We start from the raw sequence: 26959 nt of genomic DNA on the forward strand, positions 1-26959 counted from the left end.
ATCATTAGATGCCACGAGACCAAGAATCCTGAAGAATTCAATTAGAGACAGTCCAAGAATAAAAAACACAACTCTGGAAGAGATCCAAATACAGATGTACTTTATCCTGTGGGGAAAAAAGCTCTTACAGCTGAGGTGTCCCAGAAACCTCCAACTAAAGTAATCATGTGATAATTAGTCAAACAAGATTTGTAAATTATACTGGGATATCAGCCTGGGTAGATCATAACTTATCCTAGTGAGATTCCTGATGCTTTGAAAAAAACTCAGACCAGTCGTACAAACAAGGAAAAAGGAATACCTTGCAGCAAGCAATAGGCTATCAAAGGAACTAAACATTTTGTACTACAAACAAGGATAGACCAAGGGGTAAAAGCAGAACTGAGGAGATCTAGGAAAGGTGACATGCATTTTTTGAAAATTTAAGGTTACTAAAAAACTCAAAATGAAATTAAGGGATAACATTTAGAACATGGAAGCAGCAACAAAACTGAATAAAACCCTTCTTCCTAAAAAATAGGAAAGAGTTTGTCCCACCCTATGAGAGAGTATAACAGGAGGAAGAGTTTCAAGTCTGGCAAGTGAGGGAAATACCTCAAAAGGGAGGTAGGCACTTCCTCTGCAAAAATCTGATGTCTTCAACTCAGAGGGGTGTCTCCACTTTCTAGAAACACTCTTCTAAGGCATAACCATTTGCTCAGTTTGTTGGGACTATTTAGTCTAAAAAGAAGGCAACATAGGCAGTATTAAATGACAAAAGAAAAATTCAAAAACTTCATTACTAACCTCTTCTAGAAGGTTTTGAGAATGCAAACAAGCAAACCTTAATCAGTTTTGGTAGCAGAGGCTTGAAAATGCCATCAGCATAGTCATAACCATACTTTGCTGAGTGCACAGCCTTGGGACAACAGCAAATGATACAGAATACACTAATTTCCCAAATCCGTCTAAAGCCTTCCCATCCTTGCCCGGGGGAGAGGGAAACAAAGGTTAGCAGCAGCTAGATTTAGAAATGTGATACCTGCTGTGTCTGATCTAGGTTGAATGTATAGTTATACCAAGTCACAATACTTGTTATGGGACTGAGAAACATTACGGTTTTGCCACTGAAAAAAGCTGTGTACTTACCATAACGTTCCATTTATGTTGTAAATATATCTACCTAAATTCTCACTGATGGGTTGTATCCGGTGTCAGATCCATCTCTGCCTTTCCAAAAGCTAAAGATGTTAAAGCACATGGGCATCCTTAATTACCCATAATGTAGTTCCCCAACTTTCTCAGATCTTGTTTTCCCACCATGAAAACAAAATGAGTAAAAGCTTTTATATGGAATACCTAAAGTACATACCTTTATCAGTGAATCAAAGGCAGTATTTCTGAGGCTATGATCTGTCAATCCAAGTACTATTTGGTCTCCCAGGAGTATAGGACGAGGGCATGGAGGGTGGGCTGTGAGTATAAAAGTAGATATGGACAACACATGAAATGTTATGGTTAAGTGCATAACTTCTTTGTGTTGTTGTCAATCTCGCCTTTACTCTCACTGATGTGACTGTCTGAAGCACCCTGACTCTCTGGTGGCTCATGGGAGTATATTCCTCAAAACCATAAAACCAAAAGAGGCTCTAAAAACTAGACAGCCTCCAGGAGTAATGTGTAATAAAAGTATGAGGTTTTGCCCATGTAACTGCAGCATAGATATTATCCAGGGGTAACCTAGCTTGGAAAGCTGCAGATGTAGCCATCGACCTGGTGGAGTACGCTTCAACAGGGAAAGGTAGAGGTCCGTTTCTATACCTGTAGATGTAGGATATGTAAAACGTGAGCCATCTAAAGTAACTTTTGAAACTGAATGACCTTTTCTAATCTCATAATAGGCTATAAAGCATCGATAGGATTTCCTAAATTCTGAAGTTCTCTGCAAGTTCAGTCTATATATGTCCAGAAGATACAAAGAGTCTTCACCTTTGTTTTGGTAATTTGGGAAGAAATCTGACAGCTCAACAGATTGGTTTAGGTTACTTTCCGACAACCTTTGGAAGAAAGGAAGAATTAGTGTGTAGAGAAACTCCTTATGAAAAAACAGGTATGGACAAAGCCTGTAACAAACTCTTCTAGCAGAGGTAACAGCCACTAAAAGGAGTGTTTTCCATGACAGAAATGTTAATTCATTTGTGGCAGAAGGTTCAAAGGGAACAAATGTTTGTTGATATGAAATTTAGATCCCAGGGAGGAGTTGGATTTTTGTAAGATGTCTTCCTTTCAAAAAGGCTTTACAGAACCTGTGTGACAATCTTAGAGACATTTTCTCCCACATGAAAATTTGACATTGCTGTCAGTTGAAAGCACAGTTGTGTACCTACCATAACTGTAGATGTTAGAGTGTATTCACTGTTGCAGTCACTACTCTTGGGTTATCCTGCTAGCAGGCTACCCTCAGTCGGCCAGAATTCCAAAGTCGAGGTCCGGCGTCTGTTGCCGTCGCCTCTTCCCTGATGCCAGTGCGCCAGGGGTATAAAAGATGCAGACAATTTTATTCAGTTTTTCTTGCCCCAGATGTCAGGTGCCCCCAAATTGGTAGGCTGAAAAATATGCCAATAAAAATGCATGCACAAAAATAAAATTTCCTTCATCTACAAGCAAATACACCAAAAAGGTTGTATAAGATGGAGAAGTGCAGATAAGTCCCAGCAAAGAAAAGGGGGATGGTGGGTGGGTAACCTGGACTGCAACAGTGAATACACTCCAACATCTACATTTATGGTAGGTACACAACCGTACTATATTAGTGTTTCACTGTTGAAGCCATTACTCTAGGGTTGAATCCCAAAGCTGAGGAAGGGCGGCTGGGCTAAATAGGGTTAGGAGAGGCTATGAGGCCCTGCAGAACTGCAGTGGCAAAGCCTGCTCTGGACTTAGAGTAAAGAGGTACGTGGTAGTGCTTTGTGAAGGTGAGCACTGAACTCAAGTTGCAGCCTCTAAGATATCTTTGGTTGGTACTACTCTGAGGAAGACTGCTGAAGTGGCTGCTGCTCTGACGGAATGAGGCCTAATGCCCTTAGGCACTGATTTGCCATGTTGAAAATAGCAGAAACGATGCAATTGCCTATCCATTTAGAAATAGTCTGTTTTGACATAGCCTTTCCTTGTGATCCTGCAGCATACGACACTAAAAGTTGCTCAGTCTTTCTGAAAGCTTTAGTTCTGTCCAAGTAGAAGCATAACTGTCTGTGTATGTCCAAAGAATGCAGAATTTTCTCACCCTTGTTCGGTGGGTTAGGATAAAAGGTAGGCAAGTGAATGGTTTGGTTAAGGGCCACACTGGATACCACCTTAGTCATAAATATAGGGTTTGTCCTCAGAGAAACCCTGCCTGGATGAAAAATTATGAAAGGTTCCACAGCCATGAGTGCTTGTAACTCAGACTCGCCTTGCAGAGGTTATGGCTAGGAGCAGAGCTGTTTTCCAGGATAAGAATTTAATATCTGCTGTTGATGCTGGCTCGAAAGGAGGGAGTGTCCATTTTTCCAAAACGGAATTGAGGTCCCAGGCCAGAATTGGTGCTCTCCTTGGAGGTCTAATGTTTTTGGCCCCTCTGAGGTACTGCCTTATTAAGGGATGAGAAAAGATAGGTGGTTCCATATTGTAATGGGCTGAAATGGCAGAGGCATGAATCTTAATTGATGAGAAAGGCCTTTGTTTAGCATCTCAGTTAGGTATTGTAAAATCTGAAGGATATTTGGTACGCACGTGTCACTGCCTTGTTCCTGGTTCCAAGCACAGAATCTCTTCCATTTTTCTGCACAACTTTTTCTGGTACTGGGCCTCCTGGCCTCCAAGATAACATCCATAACAGCTTTTGAAAGAGGAGTGTTCCGAATGGCTACATTATCCACTATGCTGCCAGATTTAAAGGTCCTGAGTTGGCTGTGCAAGATCTGATTGTTTAGTTGGGTCAGTGAGAAGTTTGAGGCAATATCCATACTGGACCTTGAGACAAGCTCTTTAGGCTTGGGTATCAGTGCTGGCGTGGCCAGTCTGGTGCAATCAGTATAAATTTTGGCTTCTCTTGTCTGACCTTTAGGAGTACCCTGGGAAGGAGAGGCAGTGGGGGAAAGCATATACAGTTAGATTTTTCCAGCTGAAGGATAGGGCGTCCACTTTCTATGCTTGCTTGTGATAAATCCTCGTGCAAAATCTCTGCAACTGGCAGTTGAGGGGAGGCGAATAGATCTGTGTCTGGGCATCCCCATTTCCTTATTATCATGCTGAAGACTTGTGGATCCAGTTTCCATTCGTGGGGATCCATGAGGTTTCTACTTAGTCTGCCAGAGTATTTGTTTTTCCTGGCAGGAATTCTGCTTGCAGGTGAACCTGAAAAACCAATACTGTGCCATAAGGTCATTGCTTTTTTGCAGAGGGGGTAGGAATGTGTACCTCCCTGCTTGTTTATGTACCACATGACCATAGTGTTGTCCATCAGTAACTGTCCTGGATGAAGCAGGTCCTTGAAAGTAGTCAGGGCATTTTGAACAGCTAGCATCTCTTTTTGATTAATGTGAAGATGCATCTGGTTTGCAGGCCATGTGCCCTGAATACATTTTCCTGCCATATGGGCCCCCCAGGCATAATCTGATGCATCCTTTGTCAGTGTCTGGCTGTGGGTAATCTGAATGGCAGACCCTTGTGGTGGTGACAGGCTTCTGCCCACCATCGAAACTCATGTTGCAGGCAGGGAATGAGTGCAATTACTGTCTCCAGGCTGTGGCAATGATGAGTCCAAACACTTTTTAGATACCATTGTAGTTTCCTCATATGCAGTCTGGCATATGGAATTAGTAGAATGCAAGATGCCATGAAACCCAAGGCCTGCAGGATTTTCCTTGCAGATAAGTGGGTTTTTGTTGCCAATTTCTTGAAGTAGTCAGTTGCTTTTGTCTGGCGTGAGATAAGCCATCTGGGCAGTTGTATTTAAGCTTGCACCCAGGAATATTCTCTTGAGAGGGCACTAGTTTTGATTTTTCGTTTACTGTGTACCCTAGGCCAATTAGTAATCTTTTTTACAAACGCCAGATGCTTCAGAAGAATGTCTTTGTTCTCTGCTTGAATTAGGCAGTCGTCCAAGTATGGATATATTTGAATTCCTTTTTGTCTGCAAAACGCAATTACTGGTGCCAGGCATTTTGTGAAGACCCTGGGCGCAGTAGATAAGCCAAAGGGCAGTGCAGAGAATTGGTAATGCATTGAGCCAGCTATGAATCTGAGGCATCTTTTGCAAGATTGTCCGATGGGACATGCAGGTATGCCTCTTTTAGGTCCAAAGTTACAAGCCAAGCCTTCTTGCCCAGCATGGGCAGTAGCTGCTGTAGAGTCAACATTTTGAATTTTGGAACTTCCAGAAACGTATTTAGTATAGACAGGTCCAGTATTGGTCTCCAGGTTTTGTCCTTTTTGGGTACTAGAAAGTCTGGGGTAAAATCCTTGCCCCTGCTCTTGTTATGGTACTTGCTGAATGGCCCTCATGTCCATGAGGGCAGTAATTTATTTCTGTGCCTCTGCCCATCGATTGTGTGGCAGGTTTGGCATACCTTTTGACCTTGGTAGGGTGCGAAAACGGAACCTGTAGCCTTGGGACACTATGTTCAGGACCCATTTGTCTTGGGTAATCATTTGCCAATTTGATGAAAAAAAGTGCTAGTTTTCCCCCTAAGGGGGCTGCCAAATGAAAAGTGCTTGGATCTAGTAGAGGAAAGTAATTGAGACTGTTTCCTGTAAGGTTGCGATTTGTCTTCTCTGCTTTTGGAGGTAGGAGCACCCCATTGTTTAGGCCTGTATGAGCCTTGGGGCTGAGATCTGCCTCTGGGACACCTGTATCTGCCTCTGTGGTCTGTCTGACACTGGAAAGGGCCAATTTTTAGAGGGCCAGTTCCTGCTAAAACTGGGTGGCTGTACCTGTAAGAAATCCTTGACTGCATGGATTTTGATTTATCCTCCATTTTTTTCAACACCTCTTCTGCTTTAGTACCAAACAAAGTATGCTTAATGGTGCATCTAATAAATTTTGCTTCAACAGGAGGCAGATTCTGTTCCTTTAACAAAGCATGCCTCCTAATAACAGATCCTGTAATAGCGGCCCTGCAGGAGGCCTCCAGTGAATCATAATCACATTGCAAAGTATGCTTTCCCACTTGTTCAGCCGCATGCAACCAAAATCTTACTCAGTTTATGGTGGCAGCAAAGACTGGATAAGAAAATTTTCTTTACTGAATTCAGGTTCTGGTACCTCGGCCTTCGCCTTCAAATGGAACAATGTTACAAAATGCAAACCAGTTTAAATACACCTTGCACAACCAATTAAGCAATGAATCAAAGTAAACACTTCCTAATTAAAGAAATATACATACAATAATATATATAATTCAATATCTAATAAATACTAAATAATAAATAATTGCATTCCACAGAATAAATATTATTTCATATATTATATTTCTAAATTCATACCATTGGGAAATAATGTTCCATAGTTTACAATAAACCGTGATTCCATATTCAATAATTTGTTCTGAAAATTGAAATTATTTTCACCCATTCCCCATGGTTTAGCCAAAATACTGAATTTAAAACCAGAGTGGTCTCCTCATGAAACTGACAGAAATGGCAAGCAACTGGACTATCCAATCTATTATTCCTAATATCCCCAAGATGTTCCAATATTCTTAATTTAACCTTACGTTTTGTTTGCCCTATGTACCATTTTGGTTCTAAACAACTGCAACCAATAATATATATCACCCCTGAAGAGTTGCAATCAAAATGATCTAATGCATGGTAAATAACCCCATTAATACTCTGACCATCTAAGTTGATAATTTTGTCACAAATTTTACATTTCTTGCAAGCAAAAGAGCCTGCATTGAATGCTCTCTCCTTCTTACCCTTGTTTCTTAATAATTACATTCAACATCATCGTAGATATCAAACAAATCATTTTCATGAATAGAGATATTCATTAAAGAACTTTCAAAAAGCGAATCATTGGAGACATCAGAAATACTATCATCATTAGTGCTATGCTCATTTTCCAACGCCCGTCTGTGAAAATGAACTTTCAAATACAGTTTTTGGTGAATTCAGACGTATTGCTTCTAATACGTCTGAAAATATAAATATACATAGGGAGTTCGACATTATTTGTAAAAAGTTAATGAGTAGAGGGTATACTGGAAATATTGTTTATTCTAATAGAACTAAAGTAGAAAAAATATTAAATTTGAATGAACATGGTAATACAGTTAAGAACAGGAGGAATTTTGTGGATAATTCATTTTTGTTCAAGGGGAAAGATTTTGAGGAGATGGACAAAATATTTTTTGTAAATAAATTCTCCCCTTTTTCTTCAGTTCTGAAGAGGATAGTTTTGAATTTGTGGCCCATTATAATTAGTGATGAATTTTTAGGGAACATTGTTCCACATAACATTGTTTTCTCTCATACAAGATGTAAAAACCTGCTCTTTTGCTTGCAAGAAATGTAAAATTTGTGACAAAATTATCAACTTAGATGGTCAGAGTATTAATGGGGTTATTTACCATGCATTAGATCATTTTGATTGCAACTCTTCAGGGGTGATATATATTATTGGTTGCAGTTGTTTAGAACCAAAATGGTACATAGGGCAAACAAAACGTAAGGTTAAATTAAGAATATTGGAACATCTTGGGGATATTAGGAATAATAGATTGGATAGTCCAGTTGCTTGCCATTTCTGTCAGTTTCATGAGGGAGACCACTCTGGTTTTAAATTCAGTATTTTGGCTAAACCATGGGGAATGGGTGAAAATAATTTCAATTTTCAGAACAAATTATTGAATATGGAATCACGGTTTATTGTAAACTATGGAACATTATTTCCCAATGGTATGAATTTAGAAATATAATATATGAAATAATATTTATTCTGTGGAATGCAATTATTTATTATTTAGTATTTATTAGATATTGAATTATATATATTATTGTATGTATATTTCTTTAATTAGGAAGTGTTTACTTTGATTGATTCATTGCTTAATTGGTTGTGCAAGGTGTATTTAAACTGGTTTGCATTTTGTAACATTGTTCCATTTGAAGGCGAAGGTACCAGAACCTGAATTCAGTAAAGAAAATTTTCTTATCCAGTCTTTGCTGCTTCTTTCGTTTGTTTTTTGTGGAGATTTCGTTTGGATTTTGATCCAACAGTGTGTATTTTTTTCTTGATTCAGTTTATGGTGGATCGGCTCCACGTCAGGTTCCTTCCAAGCCCACTGAAAGACTAGGTATATTAACTCCTACCCTCATGGGTGGTCCCACACACTGATAAGAACCAGCCCCGAACACCTCAAGGAATAGACTAGTCTAGAAAAGGGGCTTCGGTGGACCAACCCCCTTCTCTGCTTCATCAACCCAAGAACATCTCCAAAGCAGATGTCTTCCAGAGGGATATTGTGAGGATATTCAGCCCTTTGTCAAAATGGTCTTCTGTGACAGACTCTGAAGAGATGTCCAAGTGCTCTCTCTTACAGGCCCCTTTTCTAGGGTCCTTCTCCATAGGAGATTCTGGGGAAGGGTTTGCATCTGATGGAAAGGTCACCAAACAAGAACCCCCCAGTTGAGCAAAGCTGACTGGCCCTGTTGAACAGGATGAGTGGACATTGAAAAAATCCCCAAGAAATTAGACGGAACCAAGTAAGAGAGAGACATCACCTCTCTGGATATGGAAAAGACTCTCAAATGCCTTGAGAGCCAAAACCATAGCAGTACCACCCTGTCCAGAAGTGGACAGAGATGGAAAGTCTTTGGCTGCAATCCAACTCCGCTCCAAGTTGTCTACAGTCAAAATGGAAGGGATGCTCAGAAAATTTTGGAGTCAACCTTGATTCCAGAGTCTTAGCTCTGGGGCTTCAGTTCTGAGACCCATTCCAGTCCAACATGGCAGGAGTCGAAGCCGATAATGCTGTGAGCTCCAATTTAGGTGCCCTATGGAAAAAACTCTAATCAGTGATATGGCAGGGCAGCAGGGACCATTCCTGGAGCTACCAGAGGGTATGGGCCTGAAGAACCTCCACCCGGATCAGTGTCTGAAGAAAATTCCGCATCATCCTGTCAATGCCTACTTCTGACAGACTCCAATGATCGGAAGGACCTAAAGGATGAAGCCATCAATTGTGATGGAGATGCACGGAGGTTTCTTTTGCAAAAAAAGTTGAGTGGAGCCTCATGTTGGCTGCCCCCAGGAAAAATGGCAGGGTAGAGACAAACTGGATCCAAAAGACCTCAATGGCTGGTGGATCCATGCATCTCAGAGCTGGGCAGAATTGGCCATATGGATCCAGAGACCGCTCTCTGGACTTCTCAACCCTCTTACCCTGTGCATGCTCTCTCTTTACTTCCTCTTCATTCGCCATGCCAGCTTTCAATTTTATCAGACTTCTGTGACGAAAAAGATATTTCTAAAACTGAAGGTGCAGATACTCCCACTTGGGCAGGGAGAAAATCTTTAGAACCAGCTTGTCCTGACTACCTGCTAGGGCCCTGGCCCTGAAAGAGGTGAAAGCTTTACAAGCAACATCTAAATGCACTTCACCTAAACAGTAAATGCAGGGGGAGTGAACGTCTTGAGATGGGATTTTGTGCATACAAGCCATACATTTTTTTTTTTTAACCAGTGGCCCTGTTAGACACTATTTCAAGATGGTCCCAACAATTGAACACCAGCAGCCATAATACTCTGAGAAAACATTATTAGACTCTATACACAACTATCTGTAACACCCTAAATCTGCAGAGAGAAAAGTGAATTCCAACAAACAAGATAATTTTTTTTTTAAAGGCAATGAAGGTGTGAAAGGGAAAAAAGGCTATATGAACAAACTACAATAACCAAACCAGAGGAGGCAACTGAAGACTTGTACTTAGATAACTTCATAACTCTCGCAACCACCTACCTAAACCACAGATGTAGAGCTCTCAAATCACATACTAACTGATCAAACTGCAAACGAGATCTGGGCCAATCAGGGGACCATGGAGGATTATGGGTAGGGGAGAAGCTACAGCTCTGGATCAAAGCTCTTGGGGAAAAAAAGCAGACGTAGGATCAGATAACTGAACTGTTGAACAACATGGAGAAAGACATTGGATCTCAAGTTATTTTTACACTGCCCTCATTCCCAGATAATGCCTCTCTGGTATGTGATAGAGGATAATTTATTGGAGGTTGTTTCAGATTTCTATATCTGTAGTACAGCAAGAGTCTCAAAAGCTTCTTTAATAACCCCCTCCATGTGAATATTTTATTTGGACTGAGTGTCAGAAAGGGGGGGGGGGACAAACCACCTTTAAATCTGTATTCATACGTTCTGTGATATGTTCATATCCACAGTATTAAATGTATTAACCCTTCAAACCTCTCATTAATGATGAGCAGCAAAAATAAACAGTACTTACCTGGTTTAGAAGGGTGTTTTGTATAATCAAACACTAGTACATCTGCAGTAGGAGTTTTCGTGCCAATGATGCAAGGATTCTGTGGCATGTAACGAGCCCGGTTTACCTCACCTTCATGGTTTATTTTGATTTCTGTTTCAATTTTTCCACTCACTGACCCAAAACCTCCAAATTCTGAAATATACAATTAAAATAAGTTAGGAAACATACAAATTAATGTACGTCTTTGTGTGTATTTCTCTACCTTTCCATCCCCAAATCAAGCATTAAAACATTATCCATCACATTCTGTAATTCTCAGTCAATACATTTTCAGATTATGCTCTACATTCTCTGTGCATCAGTATCTGATCAAGAATAGCATTCTTTGTCTAAAAGCTCATGACCAAGGTAGTATGCAAGGATGACGAAAGAATAAGTAATGTAATGTGTGTGGCAAGACCTGTGTTTTGTCAACAACCCATAAGAAAGCACATTTCACTTACAGCCGGTGAGGACAGCATGTAGAAATAAAAGCACCAATATCAGATTAGGCTCTTTCAAATGAATTATACTTCAAAGATGACTCAAGAGATAGAAGTGTCATGTAAAATATTACCATAACTTTAGATGCCCTTCTCTTCTACATGCTGCTGCATCCATAACATACAGGAGTCTGCCTCAGGTCGACTGGTGTACTTCCGGCAGTTTTTAAAAGAAAGAGAGATGCTACTGCAAAGGTGCGTGAGAGGTCTCATCTCTCTACAAAACGGTCAAATAGACGTCTGGTACAAAAGATGTCAGCACACACCTACCTCAGAACTGTATGCTGCCGGAATAGACTACTACTGAGTGGGTACGCCAGAGTCAGGCAAGTGTCAGGGAGAAGGCAGGGTGGGAAAACAGCAGCATATAGAAGAGTAGGACATCTAAAGTTATGGTAAGATTTTACACAGTCATACGGTGTCTTTCTATTCATATGCTGCAGGATGGCTCTAGCAAAACTTGCTCTGGCCCTAAAAATGTCCAACTTATAGTGGTTGGTGAAGGTATGAACAGAGGACCATGTTAAGCTGCTTCTAAAATGTCAGCTGTATCCAAACCCTTAAAGAAAGCTCCAGAGGACACTGCCCTAGTGGAGTGTGCTTTTACTAAGAAGGGAAGCCTTCTGCCATGGGCTGCATATAGCAAAAGGAAAGTACAGTTGTGTACACTTACCATCACTGTTGCAGTCATTACAGTTGGGTTATCCTGCTGGCAGACTACCCTCAGTCGGCCTGGTCTAGGTCCGGCGTCGGTTGCTTTCACATCTTCCCTGACGTCAGTGCGTCAGGGGTATAAAAGATGCAGCCGCTGCCATTTTCTTCAGTTTTTCTTGCCCCAGATGTCAGGTGCCCCCAAAAGGGTAGGCTAAAAATATGTCAAAGCATGCATGCACCAAAGTATATATTTTGCCTTCATCTACAAGCAAATACACCACATAGGTAGTATAGAATATAGAAGTACAGATAAGTGCCCACACAGAAATGGGGATGGCGGGTGGGTAACCTGGACTGCAACAGGGAATACACTCGAACATCTACATTTATGATGTGTACACAACTGTACTAGGTTCGTGTTTCACTGTTGCAGTCATTACAATTGGGTTGAATCCCAAAGTTAAGGTTGGGAGGCTGTAGCTAAAAAGCATTAGGAGTGGCTATTAGGCCCTTCAGAACTGCAATGGCAAAGCCTGCCCTGGATTTAGAGTAGAGTAGAGAGTGGTAAGTGATGGTGCTTTGTGAAGGTGTGCACTGAACTCCAAGTAGCAGCCTCTAAAATGTCTTTGGTTGGTACTCCCCTGAGGAAGGCTGCTGCTCTGCTTGAATGTGGCCTAATGCCCTTGGGTACTGGCTTGCCATGCTGTGAACGAATGCAGTGGCCTATCCACTTTGAAATAGTCTGCTTTAAGATGGCTTTTCCTTGTGCCACCAATGTCTACCATATACGTGCTGTGGAACAACATGACTGTGTTGCAGACATGGCAATGCAATGCGTCCATGTTACGCATCGCACAGAAACATACCTGTGTCTTACAGCTTCTGCTTCACGGCCACGGCAAGAAAGACTGGAAAATGGCGGCTGATGCCTTTATACCTGAAGACCAGCAGAGATGACGTCGGGTGAAGTGCTACATCAGATGACCCAGACTTTGGAATCCGGCCGACCGAAGGGCTGCCTGACGACAGGACAACCCATTTGTTATGACTGCAGATGCATCCATGAAGGACATCCCTGTCTGGATGAAAAATGATAAAAGGTTCCACAGCCATGAGTGCCTGTAGCTCCAAGACTCGTCTTGCAGAAGTTATTGCTAGAAGCAGAGCTGTTTTCCAAGATTAAAACTTTATATCAGCTGTAGCGGCTGGCTTGAAAGGAGGCAGGGTGAGTTTTTTCCAAGACATAATTGAGGTCCCATGCAGGTATTGGTGATCTCCTTGGAGGCCTTAAATTTTTGGCCCCTCTGAGGTACTGCCTTAAAGGATGAGAAAAGATTGGTGGCTCTGTATTGTAATCAGCCAAAATGGCAGAGGCATGAATTTTTATAGATGAAAAAGATAGGCCTTTGTCCAGCATCTCAGTCAAGTATTGCAAAATTTAAGGAATGTTTGGTACAAATTTGTCAATTCATTGTGCCTGGTTCCAAGCACAGAATCTCTTCCATTTTCCAGCATAGGACTTTCTAGTACTAGGCCTCCTGGCCTCCAAAACTACATCCATCACAGCTTTAGTCAGGTGTGTTTTGTATGACTACATTATGCGCCATGCTGCCAGATTTAAGATCTTGAGTTAGCTGTGCAGGATCTGATTGTTCTGCTGGGACAGTAGATGAGGCACTTGAGGTAAGGTCCAGGCTGGGCCTTGAGACAAGTTCCTTAGGATTGGATACCAGTACTGGCGTGGCCAGTCTGGGGCAATCTGTATAATTTTTGTGGCTTCTCCTGTCTGATCTTTAGGAGTACCTTGGGGAGAAGAGGTAGAGGAGAAAAGGCATATACTGTTAAGTTTTTCCAGCTGAAAGATGGGGCATCCACTTTCCATGCTCGTCTGTGATAGGTCCTTGTGCAGAATCTCTTTAGTTGGCAGTTGTGAGGCGAGGCAAATTGATGTCCGGGCATCCCCATTTCCTTACCATGCTGAAGACTTATGAATCCGATTTCTACTCGTGGGGATCCATGAGGTTTCTGCTTAGTTCATCTGCCGGAGTATTTATCTTCCCTGGCAAGAATTGTGCCAGCAGATGTACTTAGTAAGTCAATGGTGTGTCCCACAAAGTCATGGCTAGTCTGCAAATGGGGTAAGGAGTGCCTCCCTGCTTGTTTATGTACCACATGACCGTGGTATTGTCCGCCTTTATCAACAGTTGTCCCGGATGAAGTAGGTCCTTGAAGGCTGTCAGGGCATTCTGAACAGCTAGCATCTCTTTTTGATTGATATGTAGATGCATTTGGTTTGCGGACCATGTGCCTTGAATGCATCTTCCTGCCATGTGGGCTCCCCAGGCATAATCAGATGCATCTGTTAATGCCTGTGTGGCTGGGGGTAGAGTGAATGGCTGTCCCTTGTTCTGGTGACAGGCCTTTGCCCACCATTGAAAGTCCTGTTGCAGGCAGGGAATGAGAGTAAGTATTGTTTCCAGGCTGTGGCAATGTTGAGTCCAAACACTTTTTAGGTACCACTGAAGTTCTCATATGCAGTCTTGCATATGGAATTAGTAGAATGCAGGATGCCATGAAGCCCAAGGCCTGCAGAATTTTTCTTGCAGATAACTGGGCCTTTGTTGCCAACAGTTGGAAATAGGTAGTCAGTTGTCTTTGTATGGCGTGAGAGAAGCAATCTGGGAAGTTGTATTTAAGCTTACACCCAGGAATATTATCTCTTGAGAGGGTACTAGTTTTGATTTCCGTTCGTTGACTGCGTACCTAGGCATGGTAGTAATCTCTTTACAAATGGCAGATGCTGTAGTAGAATGTCCTTGCTCTCTGCTTGAATGAGGCAGTCGTCCAAGTAAGGATATTATTTGTATTCCTCTGTCTGCAGTATGCAATTACTGGTGCCAGGCACTTTGTGAAGATCCTGGGCGCAGTAGATAAGCCAAAGGGCAGTGCAGAGAATTGGTAGTGCATTGAGCCAGCTTTGAATCTGAGGTATCTTCTGGAAGTTTGTCTCTGATTGGGACATGCAGGTATGCCTCTTTTAGATCTAAAGTCACAAGCCAAGCCTTCTTGCCCAACATGGGCAGAAGCTGCTGTAGGGTCAACATTTTGAATTTTGGAATATCCAGATGTGTTTAGAATAGATAGGTCCAGTACTGGTCTCCAGGCTTTGCCCTTTCTGGGTACCAAGAACAGTCTTTAATAGAATCCTTGTCCCTGCTCTTGCTCTGGTACTTGCTGAATGGCCCTCATGTCCATGAGGGATGAAACTGTTTTAGTGCCTCTGCCCATTGATTGCGTGGCAGGTCTGGCATACAGTTTGGCCTTGGCAGGGTGTAATAGTGGAACCTGTAGCCTTGTGATACTATATTTAGGACCCATTTGTCCTGGGTGATCATGTGCCAATTTTGCTAAAAAAGTGCTAGTTTTCCCCCCAAAGGGGCTGCCAAAGGATAAGTGCTTGGTGCTGGAAGGGGAAGTCTTTGAGACGGTTTCCTATATGGCTGTGATTTTTCCTCTCCGCTCTTGGATGCAGAAGCACCCCGTTGTTTAGGCCTGTATGAGCCTTGGGGCAGAGATCCGCCTCTGGGGCGTCTGTATCTGCCTCTGTGGCCTGACACTGGAAAGGACCGATTTCTTTGTAGGCCCGTTCCTGCTAAATCTGGGAGGCTGTACCAGCAAAAACAATCCTTGACTGCTTGCATAGGATTTAGCTTTGTCCTCCATTTTCTTTAACACCAAACAAAGTATCATGCTGTAATGGAGCATCTAATAGTTTTGCTTTAACATGATCAGGCAGATTCTGTTCCTTTAACCAAGCATGCCTCCTAATGACAGAATCTGTAACAGCGGCCCTGCAGGAGGCCTCTAGAGAATCAAAACCACATTGCAAAGTATGCTTTCCAACTTGTTCAGTTGCATGCAATAAATCCTGCATTTCTTTGTTGTCTGCACATTCTGAATTTAACATTTTCTGTTTAAGCAATGACATAAGATACTGCTGATATTTAAGCATATGAAATTGGCAATTTAAAGCTCTTACAGCCAAGGTTGCAGAAGTATAAATCTTTTTACCCCATCTGTCTAGGGCCCTACAATCCCCATCAGAGGGGATAGAGTTTTTTTGCAGTAGAAGCCTTGACCCCTTTGGGACCCTGAGAAATTGTTTCTGGGTCAGCAGCAGCAGGGTTTTTATAAAGAAATTTATGTGAATCAGGAACCCTATAGTATCTGTCTGGCTTAACAGGAGCTGGAGTTAAAGAGTATGGAGATAGACTGGACTCTGAAAATACATCTACAATGTCTAAAACAGGAGGGGTATAGCAAGGGGCCTGTGCGGAGGCAATAAAAGTAAGTCTGAGCCTTTTCTTGGAATCAGAGTAATCTTGGCTGTCCCAGTGGAAATGCTCCCTCATAGTATGCAGGGTCTCCGCAAAAGAATAATCCTCAGGGGGAAGAGGCTGAAGGGATAAATTCTTCAGCATCAGAATCCTCATAGGGAGGAAAAGAGTATTCCTGTTCAGAGGCGGAATCAGAGGAAATGGAAACCTGGTCTGAAGATTCGTATTCTAACTCTTGCCTAGGTCTCTTATCAGGAGGGGGTTGGGAACCCCTGATCAAAGTAATTAGGTCTTCGGCCATTTTAAGCATCTGTTTTTTAGGCATGGAAGCCTGTCTAGGAGAATGCTGTACTTGTTTCTTTGTCTTTAGAGCTGCTTTAGTCTTTGCCTATGAAGCTGAAGTAGGTTTCACATATAAATGTGTAGGCCTGAAAACACCCTCAGAAGCCGATGTCTGCTCAGCGGCTCTGGACCTGAGGGAATAGTTTCAGAGTGTCCAATACCTCGAGTTTCCAGTGGTCTAGTTGGCTCCACGTGGGAGTCGGAAGTGGCCTGTGGCTCTGAGGTAGCGGGCGTCAGGGTCTGCGACAGCACCTCACTGAGAACCAGCAACAGGCCTAGCAGAAGCCTAGTCTGTTTTGGATCTCTGATGCCTGGCCTTTTCTTTTTCTTTGCGCTTTTTATAAACTCCAGTAGTCGGCTGTTCCGATGGCATTATATAATTAAATCTTCTGCCAAAGTAATGGAATGCAAAATTGTACAGATGCTTAATAGTGCGTTGGTTAAATCTAGCACAAAACCGACAATTTGCAACGTTATGGTCAGGGCCTAGGCAAGGAATACATTAAGAATGAAAATCCTTGAGGTATTTGCTTCCCGCAAGAAATACAATTAACTTTCTGACATCGGTCTGGAGCAAGAAAAATGTTTCCCCCAACAGGGTACTTAGCTTTAATGAAGACTTCAGATCTGAAATTCGAATTTGAAAAACTCAGGAGTCTGCCGACCAGCACTTGCTAACTGCTTTTGCTTCGGGCACCACACGGCAAGAAAGACTGAAGAAAATGGCGTTGGCTGCATCTTTTATACCCCTGGCGCACTGACGTCAGGCAAGAGGCGACAGCAACCGACGCCGGACCTAGACTTTGGAATTCAGGCCGACTGAGGGTAGCCTGCCAGCAGGATAACCCAATTGTAATGACTGCAACAATGAAACATGAAGAACATATGGTTTTATAAACTAGGAAGACATGGTTTGCTTAGAAACAGGCTGCCCCAGGGCTCTTAGGTGGCAAGAGACAGTCTGGCCGATTTAGTACGGAAACAAACTGTCCTTATGGAAAACTGTAAAAGGAGGCCATGAGGGCTTGCAGTTCAGAAACCCTTCAGGCTGAAGTAATGGCCACTAGGAGTATAGTTTTCCATGTACAGTACTGGAGAGAACAGTCTTTGGCTGGCTCAAAGGGTGGGTGATGGTGTCAACTTTTCCAGAACAAAATTTACATCCAAGGACGAATGGGCTTCCTTGGAGGTCTAAGGTGCAGAACCTCCTTCAAAAATAGCTTAACTTCTAGTCTAGAAGCCAGAGATGGGGTGAATGGAAGGCATGCTGAGATGGCAGATAAGTGGGTCTTAACTGAATAAGACAAACCAGACTTCATCAATTCACACAGGTAGGACAAAACCACTGGAGGGTTCTACTGCCAGTGGTTGCAAATTTTGTTTGACAGAAAACCTCTTCAACTTGGATAGATGTGATTTTCTGGCTTCCTGCAGAACCTGAAGTACGTCCTCTGTATACAAGTGTCTGAAGGGAATCAATGACCCATCACCCACAATGTAAGGTTGTGTGGACAGTTGTGGGTGTATGAGCAGGTCCATCCGCTGGGGTAACTTGTGGTGACTGCCCTTGGGTAGATTGTGTAATAGGGGGAAACCAATGCTGCCTTAGCCAATAGGAGGTTACCAACAAGATTTGTGGTTGTTCCTTCTGATTTTTCAGCAGAACTTTGTACGAGTGGAAAGGGGGAAATGCACAAGTGTATACATCCCCTTCCAAGGGAATGAGAGTGTGTCCCATCCTCCATGCTTCGGGATGTGGTACCCAGATAAACCCGCTTCCAAGAGAATGAGAGAGCATCCACCCTCCATGCTTCAGGATGTGGTATCCTGGAACAGAAGGCTGGAAGCTGTCTGCTCACGGGGGAGGCAAACAGATCGACATCCAGAATACCCCATCAATAGACCAGGTCCAGGAACACATCCTTGTTTAGCATCCATTCATGTGACTGAGTCATGGTCCTGCTTAGAGTATCTGCCATTACATTCTCTGCAGACTGTATGTAGACAGAGGATATTAACTTGTTTCTCTATGGCAATTTCCCATGCCTGCAGAGCCATCCTGCACAGGAGGGTAGGACCTTGCCCCCCCCCTTTGTGGATTACCACAGCACAGTGGTATTGTCTGTGTACCATCTCAGCATGCCTGGCAGGAGACTATCCTTGAAAGTTTGGAGGGCTAATATCAAGGCTCTCATCTCTTCGATATTGATCAGCTCTCCAAGTTGGGTCAGGGTCCAGGAGTTTCTCACTTTCCATTCTCCTGAGGTTGCTCCCCAACCAGTGTCTGAAGCATCTGCGAACAGGTCCTGATTAGGGGGCAGGGGTTGTAGGGGCAGGCCTGGGTTGGCCTTTACCTGGGCTATCCACCAATTTAATTCCCTGGAAAGGCATGGAAGCATGGGAACCATAAACATCAGGGGGTGCAGGTGTTTCCAAACTGTTCAAGTAGCATTGGAATTTCCTTATGTGAAGCTTTGCAAGGTACCATAGGGATGGTGGCGGCCATGAATCCCAGGAGATGGAGAAAGTCCCTGGCACGAAATAAGCAGGGAGTCAATTTTTTCTTAGGGAAGACAGGCCATTTTTCTATTAAGATCTCGCATCCCAGGAACACATGATCCTGTGAGGGTATCAGGGATGATTTTTGGAGGCTTATGGTGAACCCCAGACTTTTCAAGAGGGAAAACAGTTAAGTCTGTGTGTCGCAAGACCAACTGAACAGACAGGGCTTGGATCAGGATATCATCCAGGTAGGGGAAGAGTTGGATCCCCCTTGTTCTGGCAAAGGCAATGACTGGTGCTAGGCACTTTAACACTCTTGGGGCTGTAGAGAGACCAAATGGCAAAGCACAGAACTGAAAGTGTGCAGAACCCAGTGAGAAGCTGAGGAATTTCCTGAAGAGGGGATGGACTGGGATGGGTAAGCAGGCGTCCTCATGTCCAAGGATACCAAGAAGGCCTGGGAAAGGATCAGAGAAAGAAGGGTAGGAAGAGTGAGCATCCAAAAGGAGAGTACCTTGAGGAAGGTGCTGAGATGGGACAAATCCAAGATTGGTCTCCAGGGACCTTTCCTGCAAATCAGGAACATCCTGTAGTAAAATCTCTTTCCTCTTACATGAGGAGACTCCTCTTGAATTGTGCCTTGTGCAATGAGTTCCTGGAGAACAGGAGGAAAGGCGGCCAGTTGGTCTCGAGTGGGTTGTGGCCTTTGGGAGTTGGCCTTGTTTCCCCAATACCATGAAGTATCCCTGTTTTATGATCGAGGACCCAAGAGTCCTGGGTGACCTGTTTCCAAGCAGGGAAGGATAGGGAGAGACGCATGGAGAGGTGAGTCTGGATTCAATGCCTGGTAGTCACACGCTTGGCCTGAAAGGACTGTTTGCAAACAGGAGTAGAGGGAGCAGACCTAGAGGAAGTCAGTTTCCTAGAATCTTTTTTGCCTTTGGGTGGCAACTGTCTAGCAGACCTGGTCAAAGGAAGTTTTGGCTAGATAGTTCCTTTGAAAGCGTGGAACCAGGGAGACAAACATGTCTCAGATCCTGCAGCTCCTTACCAGTCTCCTGAAGGGCCTTGAAAAGTTCAGCAGCAGCTGAACCAAACAAAGGGAGAATCCAGGAGTTTAGGACTTAAATGTCATCAGGGAGAGGCTGCAACCTGAGCCAGGAATATCTCCTGACAGACCCTGAGGCAGCATCTCTAGATGAGGCCTCTACTGCATCATAACTGCACTTGATAGAACGCTTACTTGAGGGCAGGAACTCTGACTAGAGATTTTTGCCTTGGCCAGGAAATCAAGGAGGTCACCCAATTGTTTAACCACATCAGAATGAGCCAGTGAGTACTTGGCCATGTGAGTCTGGTAGTTAATGGCTCTCAGTAGTAAAGTAGCAGAAGCGTAGATTTTTTTTGCCTAGGCACTCCATTAATGTGCTCTTCTTTGCCAGATGGAAGGGAGTAATATGGAGATTTTATCTGCATCCAGAGAAATGGTGGAAGTGTCTCCATAAGGAGCCTTGAAGAGAAGTTTAGCATCTTCAGGGACTTGGTAAAACCCATACGGATGCTTGGGTGCAGGAGGTTGGGAATCTGGGTTTTTAGAAGCAGCCAGGAAAGCAACCAAGAAGGCAGGATGCACTGGAGGGCACTGGGACTGCAGACGGGTTAGGATTTATAAAATGTCATAATACATAGAGTCTGTGTGACAAATGCAGTCCCACCCCAAAAAAAAAAAAAAAAAAAAAAAAAAAAAGAGTCATCTGTACAATAGATCCCCCAAAGGTAATATCTTCCCCTGGGGAATCTGTGCCATTGGACTCCTCTGGGGAAGTGTACCCCAGAGGGGATGCAATTTGGGAAGTGCAAGTAAGGGATTCATCCCCTGAGGAATACTCTTCAGTGGAACAGTCAAACCAGCTTACCCTTAGAGGTAGAAGCAGTAGGGGCCTGGACCACAGCAGAGACCTAGCATATGGCCAGAAATGCATTTTAGAAGGCCTTGAGTAAAGGCTTGCCAGTCAGGTGCCTGGTCGGAAGGTGCAGGTATCAGAGAAAGGAGCAATATCTTTACTCATTTGCTTCTTTTTGTGCGTCTCTGAAGCAGACATGTCAGAGATGCAATGCAGGGTCGGAAGGCCGGACAAAGGGCGGCACTCCACAATATCTGAGGAAATATCCTCACGAACTATAACCTGAGAAACCCCATGTGGGCCTTGGAAATTCTGAGCATCGGTTCCCCGAATCAGACACCTGCGACTCCCTCAGAGACATGCCAGTGGCTTCTTTGACTGCCTTCTCCTGGGTACCTGCCAAAGGAAGATCCAAGGATTCCAGCTTGGACTCTAGGCCTTCACCGGCCTCAAGAGGTATGACTGGAATAGAGGGTGCAGCAGTCAGTGCAGGCCTCAATTTTTTTTTTTGGCCTTTTTAACGGGCGACTTATCCAAGGTATACGACATCAGATCCATTTCTTTAGTCAGACATTTGAGATGCTGGTTCTCCAAGTTTTAAGGCTGCCGAATGGCTCCTTAGGGCTTTGGGAACGAAGGCCTGAGATTTCACAAGTGTGGTAATGTTCTTTGCCTAAACAAAACAGGCAGAGCTCACGCGAGTCTTTGTGGAATCTGCCTTCCTCACCTACACTTGCCCTTTCTACCGGAAATGAAAACCCAAAACAGTAGCAAAATAGTCAAAAGCCCCTATGGGGTACTTATCTGAAATCGGAGAACATGTCACTTTTCCTAAATAGCGACAACTGGAGCTGGCAGTCACAAAGGCGGCAGAAAAGTTCTGAGATAGGTGCGTGCTGGTGTCCTTTTTGTACCAGATGTCTGTTTATGACAGACGTCCACACAAAGAGATGTGGGACATCACACACCTTCGCAGTAGCATTGACCTTTTGCAAAACGGCCAGACACGAGTCGACCAGAAGCAGACTCCCTTATGTCATGGATACAGCAGCATATGAATAAATCATACTATGTTCTGACGAAAGCTGCATTGCCTAATCTGCAAATAATTTGACGTGCAAGAGTTGGAAAAGCTTTCATTTTTACCACTTATTATTCAATGACTACAAAATGTACAATCCTAACATCTAACTGCAAACAGAATTCACATGGCAAAACCTACAGCGACTCCATAGCCTACATATTTATACTTTGATTCTACATGCAGCTGTCAGTCGCTCATGTGTAAGCTTCTCAATTTCAGACAATTAAATCCATGCACCCACAAACAATTCAAAAAGCCACTATAAAACTTGCAATACAAATACCCAAACCAGTGAGCTTGTAAAATGTCTCACTTCCCAGTTGATTATCTGACTGGACTTCTGTCTGGACAAAAGCATTTGTTTTGCTGTCAGCATCCCAGAGTAATCTTATCAAAGTCACTCACTGGTTACACAAGTGCCAGATGCAACCCCCGGAACTACATTAAACAGTACTATATCCTGTCAAAGGGCACCAGGCAAACATTCTGGAAGGGGTGCCAGCACGCATGCACACACTTGAGCAATTTGGAAGAGCAGAGTCAACTGCAGAGCACCATTTGGGAAGCAGAACGAAACGAAGAGTCCAGAAAAATCCTATATAAAAAGGCACACATTTTGCCCAGACAGCAACCCATGTAAGAATCAAAATGGAGAATCAATCCATTTATTTACAGGGTAAATGTCAGACTGGGCAACATAGCCTGTTTTCAGTGGAGACCCGGTGAGAACAGCTCCCGTTCATACAGTTATACAACATAAAGAACCAGTAAAATATGGTTACATATTTATACAATTACTTACAACTAAAGGATCAAAAACAGAATTAAAAAACAGTTGCAAAAGCATTTTGATTTACACACCTTATACTTTCGTTACTTAAGAGGGATCAATAGTAAGGTGGTATCCTTACAAAAGGGGGTATGAGAGGATGTTGAAAAGCAGAAACGGAGGATAGATGCAGAAATAAAGAGGTTAGTCTGGAGGAGAACAAAAGCATGTCCAGTGAGTCGAGAAAAAGAAGTTATGTCCTTACCATAACGTTCCATGTGGAGTGTTCATCTCGCCTTGGTTATTACACATGGGTTCGGAGCCGATCCTCGGCTCCGTGCCGGCCGACTGCAAGCTCTGCATTGAGAAGAAGCTCGAGGACATCTAATACCCACAATCCCCCTCTGCCTTTACCTCAGATCTAGTTTGCAAGCAAACCAGACATACGCATGCACACATGCCACTATATACATAAAAATACATATATACAAACATACCCTGAGTATGATAGTAACAGTACTACTGCAACAGCAGAAGGAGCATACTCCAGACCAGGCACCAAATCGAGCGTTCTTCCTAAGGGTGGGAAGGGTGGGAGTGTACCAAGCGAGATGAACACTCCACATGGAACGTTATGGTAAGGACATAACTTCTATGTGAGAGTGTTCAATCTCGCCTTTGTTCTTACACATGGGTAGCCCCTAGCTCCATGATCCTGAGGAACTCAAGGAGAACGTTCTTGAGCACAGTGGAACCAAAGGTTGCCCTATCCCTAGAAACCCTGTCCACTTTGTAATGAGAGATAAATGTATGTGGTTTAGCCCAAGTAGCAGCCGCACAAATAGTGTCTAAAGGTAGCGAGCTCGTGAGCCAAAGATGTAGACACTGATCTGGTAGAATGTCCTCTGGGTTTTGCAGATAAAGTTTGGTCAGAGGCTTCATAAACATATGTGATACAGTCAGTTAGCCATTTAGAAAGAGTTCGTTTCGTAACTGCAAGACCCTTTCTGCTGTCAGCAAAAGCTACAAATAGTTGATCAGATTTCCTGTGATCTTTTGTTCTATCCAAATAAAATCTGAGTTGTCTATGGACGTCTAGTTTGTGCAACATATACTCCAATTTATTAGAGTGGTTTTTAAAGAAGGTGGGTAATTCAATGGACTGATTGATATTACTAGAAGAACAAACTTTGGGAAGAAAGGATGGATTAGTGCGTGGGATACTATGTCAGAATGAAATATTAAATAAGGATGTTTGACCGAAAGGGCCTGAAGCTCAGACACTCGTCTAGCAGATGTAATGGCCACTAGAAATAATGTTTTCCATGACAAAAATTTCAACGTGCAACTTGAAGCTGGTTCAAAGGGTGGCAACATCAATTTAGAAAGCAACAAATTTAAATTCCACGGTGATGTCGGACTTCTGACTGGTGGTCTGATATGAAAGGAACCTTTTAAAAGGCTTTACAAAGTCTGTGAGCCATAATAGGCGCACCACATTCTTCTATATGATAGTTAGAAATGGCAGCTAACTGTACTCTTAAAGTAGCCGGGGAAGCTCCTTCATGAAATAATTCAGTCAAGAATTCTAAAACCTTGTTTAACGGAGCTGTAACAGGGTCCAACTGATGTGACTCCGCCCAGAAGACAAAACGTTTCCATTTACTGGTGTAAGTCTTTGTAGTGGAAACTTTATGAGAAGCTACCAAAATATCCTGAACCGATGTAAGGGAATTGACCTGGCTAAAACGGGAAGCGGAGCAGCCAAGCTGCTAGATGGAGAGATTCCAGGGATGGGTGAGGAACTCCTGACGAGTGAGTCAGTAGATCTGGCTCTGGGTCCAGCATCCAAGGTCCCAATGCGGTGATGCAATAGAAAGGGGAACCAAATTTGACGAGGCCAGAACGGAGCAATGAGAATTATAGTCCTCTGAAGGTTGTTTGCTTTCTGTAGAAACTTTGCAATCAGGGGAAATGGAGGAAAAGCATATAGGAGACCGGGGCCAATCGTGCACCAGCGTCCCTGGGGACTTCCTGGAGGGTAATAGGGCAAAGTAGCTCCTGCATTTGGCGTTCATTGGAGACGCAAACAGATCGCAGGTAGGCTGGCCCCATTGGAAAAAATCCTTCCCGCAACTGACTGTTGGGGGGACCACTGGGGGGGAAATAGTATTGCCCTGCTCAGCCTGTCGGCTATGACGCTGGATGACCCGGGATGTGCGTTGCGATCAGAAAGCGACGTGGACTCTGCCCATTGCCAAATTCTCATGGCCTCTCTGCATAGTTGGTAAGACCTGGTTCCCCTTGCTTGTTTATGTACCAGACTACTGACATGTTGTCTGTCTGAACTGCAATGGTCCCTGGAGGAAGAAGGGAGCAAAGTGTTGCAACGCCAAGAGCACTGCCCTCAACTCCAGAACATTGATGTGCAGATTGTACTCCAGATTGGTCCATTCGCCTTGGACTGTCTGTCCCTGAAAGATGCCCCCCCACCCTATCAGGGAAGCGTCCGTGGTTATCGCTTGACGGTGTGGGTAGCACAAATGGTCTTCCGCGGATAGGTTGCAAGTCTGTAACCACCACCTTAGGTGTGATTTGCATGTTTTCGTTATCAATATTTCGTGAGTCAGTGGAAGTTGTTGGAATGACCATTGTGCAAATAGAAGCCATTGTAGCACTCTCATGTGCAGTCTTCCCAATGGTATTGCTATGAGAGAAGCTGCCATGAGACCCAAAACTTTCAGAACAATTTTTGCTGGGGATTTTCTGGACGACAGCAGAAGGGAAATGTTGAATTGAAGTGCTACTATTCTTTCTGTCGGAAGTTTTAGAACTAACTGACGCTGCATCTAATTCCGCTCCTATGAGTACGATATGCTGTGATGGCTGTAGCAAAGATTTCTGTTAATTTACTGGAATGCCAAGGTGTGTACAAAGTTGTAGGAGTAATCCCTGGCTTGTATCAGTTGACGCCTGGTGGTGGCAGACAGGAGCCAGTCGTCCAGATACGGAAACACCTGGAATCCTAGGCGCCTCAGATGAGACGCTACCACTGCCATGCATTTGGTGAAGACCCTGGGGGCTGTGGTCAGGCCAAAGGGCAGGGCTCGAAACTGATAGTGACTGGCTCCCAGCCGAAGCGCAGTGATCTCTGGACGCCCTGGCCATTTTGATGTGGTAGTATGCGTCCTTCAGATCTATTGAGCACATCCAGTCGCCCTTCCGTAAGAATGGAAGGATCGATTGAAGCGTGACCATTCGGAACTTTTCCTTCTTGACAAAGGTGTTGAGATGACTTAGGTCCAGAATTGGCCTCCAGTTCCGTTTTCTTTGGAACTAAAAAGAACCTTGAGTAAGTTCGAATCCTATTTGGTCCGCTGGGACTGGTTGGATGACTCTTTTTCTAGCAGCTTTGTAATTTCTGTGGCTGCTGGGTCTCGCAGTTGGGGTGGTACATCTGGGAGTTTTCTTTGGAATGGGGTGGATAGAAACGGGATTTTGTAACCTCTGGTAACAATGCTTTTTACCCAATTGTCTGAAGAAAGGTTTTGCCAGGCCTGAGGGTATAAAGCTAAGCGACCCCCGACTGCCTCCAGAGCAGGACAGTCGGGCCTCCTCTCAGGAGTGCTGTAAAGGTTTGCCAGGGAGGTTATCCCTGTCACCTTGGTTTTGCGGACCCCCTCTGCCGCCAGGGCGGCGTCTTCCACCTCTGCCCCCCCCTCTGCCTCTAGAGGGGGCATCACCCTGTGTGTTTGGAAAAGATCCTTGGGGTTTTCGAAACCACATTTTCCCACCACGTTGCCCTTTGGGGTACGGTCTGGAAGGGGTGGAAAAACGGACTCCGACAGCAGATAGAGTCTTTCCCTCCTGTTCACACCTTGTTAGGCGGATGGACAGATGAGGAAGACTCCGACATCTCCTCGGAGTGACCCAGGAGGAGGAAGGACGGGCACCAAATGCCTTCAGCAAAACTGACATCCTCAGAAGGGGGAAGGGCTTGCCAGTCACCTCTAAGGATCTCCAAGATGTCAGAAAAAGAGACATCCTCTGAAGGTGACTTAGGGGACCCTTCTGACTCATCTAAGTCAGTATCAGATGTCAAGGATTCTTGTGGAGAATCCAAGTGTCTCCTCTTACACAGTCTTTTCCTAGGGACTTCTTCGTGGGGAGCATCTGAAGAAGCCTCCGAGGAAGAGGGGGCACCCTCCAGGGGTGGCTGAGACACTGGTGCCAGACGCTTGGCGTGGCCGTGCAGAGGAAGATAACGGTCCTTGCGGGAGGAGAAGCTGTACCTGCTGATGTGGTTGTCTGGGTAGACAACACCTTCCTCATGAGGTCGAAGGCCCCTGGGT

The 26959-nt window shown here is 44.0% G+C and overlaps 1 protein-coding gene across 2 annotated transcripts in view; it reads right to left on the bottom strand.

The window, feature by feature from the left end:
* Positions 1-26959, bottom strand: part of RBBP7 (RB binding protein 7, chromatin remodeling factor) — a 917024-nt gene that overhangs the window by 670704 nt on the left and 219361 nt on the right. For both annotated transcript variants that reach the window (XM_044073050.1, XM_044073051.1), the window contains exon 4: positions 10492-10665. In XM_044073050.1, the coding sequence (XP_043928985.1) occupies positions 10492-10665 (174 nt within the window). The remainder of the gene's footprint in view (positions 1-10491; positions 10666-26959) is intronic.

This window comes from Protopterus annectens, chromosome 5.part1 (assembly GCF_019279795.1).
Source record: "Protopterus annectens isolate FY-2018-M chromosome 5.part1, PAN1.0, whole genome shotgun sequence".
Lineage (NCBI taxonomy): Eukaryota > Metazoa > Chordata > Ceratodontiformes > Protopteridae > Protopterus > Protopterus annectens.